General features: G+C 64.4%; 1 protein-coding gene across 1 annotated transcript; it reads right to left on the reverse strand.

The window, feature by feature from the left end:
• Window positions 1–379: 379 nt before the first annotated feature.
• LOC130266997 (vesicular glutamate transporter 1-like) lies at window positions 380–3738 on the reverse strand (the record flags this gene model as incomplete). The annotated part of the gene is made up of 4 exons (XM_056516246.1): window positions 380–466; window positions 1109–1196; window positions 2792–2906; window positions 3620–3738. Coding segments are annotated over 4 exons (409 nt in total), but the record flags the coding sequence as incomplete, so codon positions are not given.
• Window positions 3739–4172: the final 434 nt, after the last annotated feature.

Consider the following 4172-nt stretch of genomic DNA (forward strand, 5'->3'; position numbering starts at 1 on the left):
ACCACAGCACCCCGAAACTGCCTGGGGGGACTGGGGTTACTGGGGGGACTGGGAGAACTGGGGGGACTGGGACGGATCACCCACAGCACCCCGAAACTGCCTGGGAACGGGGTTACTGGGGGAACTGGGGGCACTGGGAGGGAACTGGGGGAACTGGGGGGTCACTGGGGGCACTGAGGGGGAACTGGGGGGCTCTGGCGGGGTCCCGGGGTGGGGTCTGGGGTCCGGGGGGGTCCCGGGGGGGTCCTGTGGTGTCCCGGGGGGGTCACTGGGGGTCCCGAGGGGAGGTCCCTGGGGTCCCGGGGTGGGGTCTGGGGGGTCTCGGGGTTGGGTCTGGGGGGGTCCCGGGGGGGTGTCCCGGGGGGTCCCGGGGTCTCACCGTAGACGTAGAACACGGAGCTCCAGCCCGAGTACTGCACCAGCACCCCGGCCAGCGGCATGGCCACCACCGCCCCTGCGTACGAGCCTGGGGACAGGGGGACACTGACACTGGGGACAGAGAGACACTGGGGACAGGGTGACACTGGGGACACTGGGGACAGAGTGACACTGGGGACAGAGTGACACTGGGGACACTGGGACACTGGGGACAGCGGCATGGCCACCACTGCCCCTGCGTAGGAACCTGGGGACAGAGTGACACTGACACTGGGGACAGAGTGACACTGACACTGGGGACAGGGGGACAGTGACACTAACACTGGGGACACTGGGGACAGAGGGACAGAGTAACACTGGGGACACTGGGGACAGCGGCATGGCCACCACCGCCCCTGCATAGGAACCTGGGGACAGGGTGACACTGGGGACAGAGTGACACTGGGGACAGCGGCATGGCCACCACTGCTCCTGCGTACGAGCCTGGGGACAGGACAGGGGGACACTGGGGACAGCCCTGGGGACACACAGGGGACACCTGGGGACAGCGGTGACGCTCCTGGGACGCCCGGGACACCCAGTAGCCCCAAGGCCGTGGTCACCCCCCAGACCCCCGGTAGCCCCAGTGGCCCCCCCGTACCGCAGAAGGCCGTGGTCGCCCCGGTAGCCCCCCCAGTAGCCCCAGTAGCCCCGGTAGCCCCCCCGGCAGCCCCGGTAGCCCCCCCGGTACCGCAGAAGGCCGTGGTCGCCAGGCGGCTCCGCTCCAGCGGCGGCGCCCACTTGCTCCAGATGCCGTGACAGGCGGGATAGGTCACACCCTGCGGGGGGCGGGGTCAGCCGGGACACGCCCACCCGACACGCCCACCGGACACACGGGACACGCCCATCGAACACACCCACGGGACACGCCCATCGAACACACCCACGGGACACGCCCACCGGACGCACCCAAAGGGACGCGCCCATTGGATACACCCACTGGAGACACCCAAAGGGACACGCCCGTTGGACACGCCCACGGACACGCCCTCGCTGGACACGCCCACGGACACGCCCATTGGACACGCCCACGGTCACGCCAATCGGACACGCCCAAAGGGACACGCCCACCCGGACACGCCCTGGGAGGGTGGGAACGGCCACACCCCAAGGTCACCAGGTACACCCCAAAACCGACCTCGAAGGGCCCCAAAACACCCAAAAAATCACCCGAAAATACCCCAAAAACAATCCCAAAAACAATCCCAAAACACAAACCACCAACCCAAAAACAACCCAAAACCAATCCCAAAACACCTCAAACACCCCAGAAACACCCCAAAACCACAGGAAAACACCCCAAACCCTCTCCAAAAACACAACACCACCCCAAAACACCCCAAAACCACCCAAAAATGCACAATACCACCTGAAAACACCCCAAAAACAACCCCCAAAACTACAGGAAAACACCCCAAAAACAATCCCAAACCACAAACCATCACCCCAAAACACCCCAAACACCCCAAAACCAACCCAAAACAGCCCAAAAACAACCCAAAACACCCAACAACACCCTAAAACCAGCCCAAACCAGCTCGAAACACCCCAAAAACACCCAAAAAATGGACAAAACCACCCCAATAACAACCCAAAACACCAAAACTCTCCTTGTAACCCTTCCCAAACACCCCAGAACCCCCCGAATCTGCCCCAGAACCCCCCGAATCTCCCCAGAACCCCCCAAATTTCCCGAATCTCCCCCGAATCCCCCGAATTTCCCCCAAATTTCCCCCAAATCCCCGAACCCCCCGAATCTCCCCCAGAACCCCCCGAATCTTCCCCGAATTTCCCCCAAATTTCCCCCGAACCCCCCGATTTTCCCCCGACTCTCCCCCAGAACCCCCCGAACCTCCCCCAGAATCCCCCGAATTTCCCCCGAATTTCTCCCGAACCCCCCGAATTTCCCCCCGAACCTCCCCCAGAACCCCCCAAATTTTCCCCAAACCCCCCGAATCTGCCCCAGAACCCCCCGAATTTCCCCCCGAACCCCCCAAATTTCCCCCGAATCTCTCCCAATCACCCCAAATCTTCCCCAAATTTCCCCAGAACCCCCCGAATTTCCCCCGAATCTGCCCCGAACCCCCCGAATTTCCCCCGAACCCCCCGAATCTCCCCCCGAACCCCCCGAATTTCCCCAGAACCCCCCGAATTTCCCCCAAATCTGCCCTGAAACCCCCCAAATTTTCCCCGAATCTCCCCCAAACCCCCCGAATTTCCCCCAAATTTCCCCCGAACCCCCCCGAATCTCCCCCAGAATCCCCGGAATCTCCCCCAAACCCCCCAAATTTCCCCCGAACCCCCCCGAATCTCCCCCAAAATCCCCGGAATCTCCCCCAAACCCCCCAAATTTCCCCCGAGCCCCCGGCCCCACCTCCACCAGCCCCTGCATGACTCTCACGGCGATGACGCAGCCCACGTGCGTGCGGGCGGCCGAGGGGATCAGCATGTTCAGCACCGAGGTGGCCACGATGGCCAGCCCGAACACCCTGTGGGCCACGGGGGGCTCAGCGGGCCGGCACACAGCCTGGGGGGCTACCAGACACCCTGGGAGGGCCACCAGACACCCTGGGAGGGCTACCAGACACCCTAGGGGCCAGCACACAGCCTCGGGGGGCCACCAGACACCCTCGGGGCCACCACCCCCACCTTGGGGCCACCAGCCTCCTCTCAGGGCCAGCAGGCCGCCCTCGGGCCAGCACACAGCCTGGGAGGGCTACCAGCCTGGGAGGGCTACCAGACACCCTCTGGGGGCCACCATCATCCCCTCAGGGCTACCATCCCTGTCAGGGCCACCAGCCCCCACCCCTCAGGGCCACCATCATCCCCTCAGGGCCACCAGCCCCCCTCAGGGCCACCATCCCTCTGAGGGCCACCAGCTCCCCCTCAGGGCTAGCACACACCCTCTGGGGGCCACCAGCCCTCTGAGGGCCACCATCCCCACCTCGGGGCCACCATTTCCCCGTGAGGGCCACCACCCCTCTAAGGGCCACCATCCCCACCTCGGGGCCACCAGCTCCCCCTCAGGGCCACAATTTCCCTCTCAGGGCCACCATCATCCACTCAGGGCCACCATTTCCCCCCTGGTGCCACCATCATCTCTCTCAGGGCCACCAGCCCTCCCCTGGGCCACCATTTCCCCCTCAGGGCCACCATCCCACCTCTGGGCCACCAGTTCCCTCTGAGGGCCACCAGCCCGGACCTGTTGGCAGCGAATTTCTGGGCGATGAAGCCGCCGGGGATCTGGGTGACGATGTAGCCCCAGAAGAACGAGCCGTGGATCATCCCCACGGTCTCGGGGTCCCAGCTGAACTGGGCGCGCTGTGGGCGGGGCAGGGGTCAGCTATGGGGTCAGGGGTCAGCTATGGGGTCAGGGGGTCAGTGAGGTCAGTGGGGTTATGGGGTCATGGGGTCAGTGGGGTCATGGGGTCAATGGGGTCAGTGGAGTCATCAGGGTCAGCAGAGTCATGGGGTCAGCGGGGTCATGGGGTCAGCGGGTCATGTATGGGGTCAGGTATGGGGTCACGGGGTCAGGGGTCATGTATGGGGTCATGGGGTCATGTATGGGGTCAGGTGGGTCATGGGGCCATTGGGTCACTGGGTTCAGCGGGGTCAGTGGGGTCATGGGGTCAGCTGTGGGGTCAGGGGGTCATGTATGGGGTCAGTGGGTCAGGGGTCATGTACAGGGACAGAGGGGTCAATAGGGTCATAGGGTCAGGTATGGGGTCAGTGGGGTCATGGGGTCAGTGGGGTCA

Source organism: Oenanthe melanoleuca, unplaced genomic scaffold (assembly GCF_029582105.1).
Source record: "Oenanthe melanoleuca isolate GR-GAL-2019-014 unplaced genomic scaffold, OMel1.0 S465, whole genome shotgun sequence".
Taxonomy (NCBI): domain Eukaryota; kingdom Metazoa; phylum Chordata; class Aves; order Passeriformes; family Muscicapidae; genus Oenanthe; species Oenanthe melanoleuca.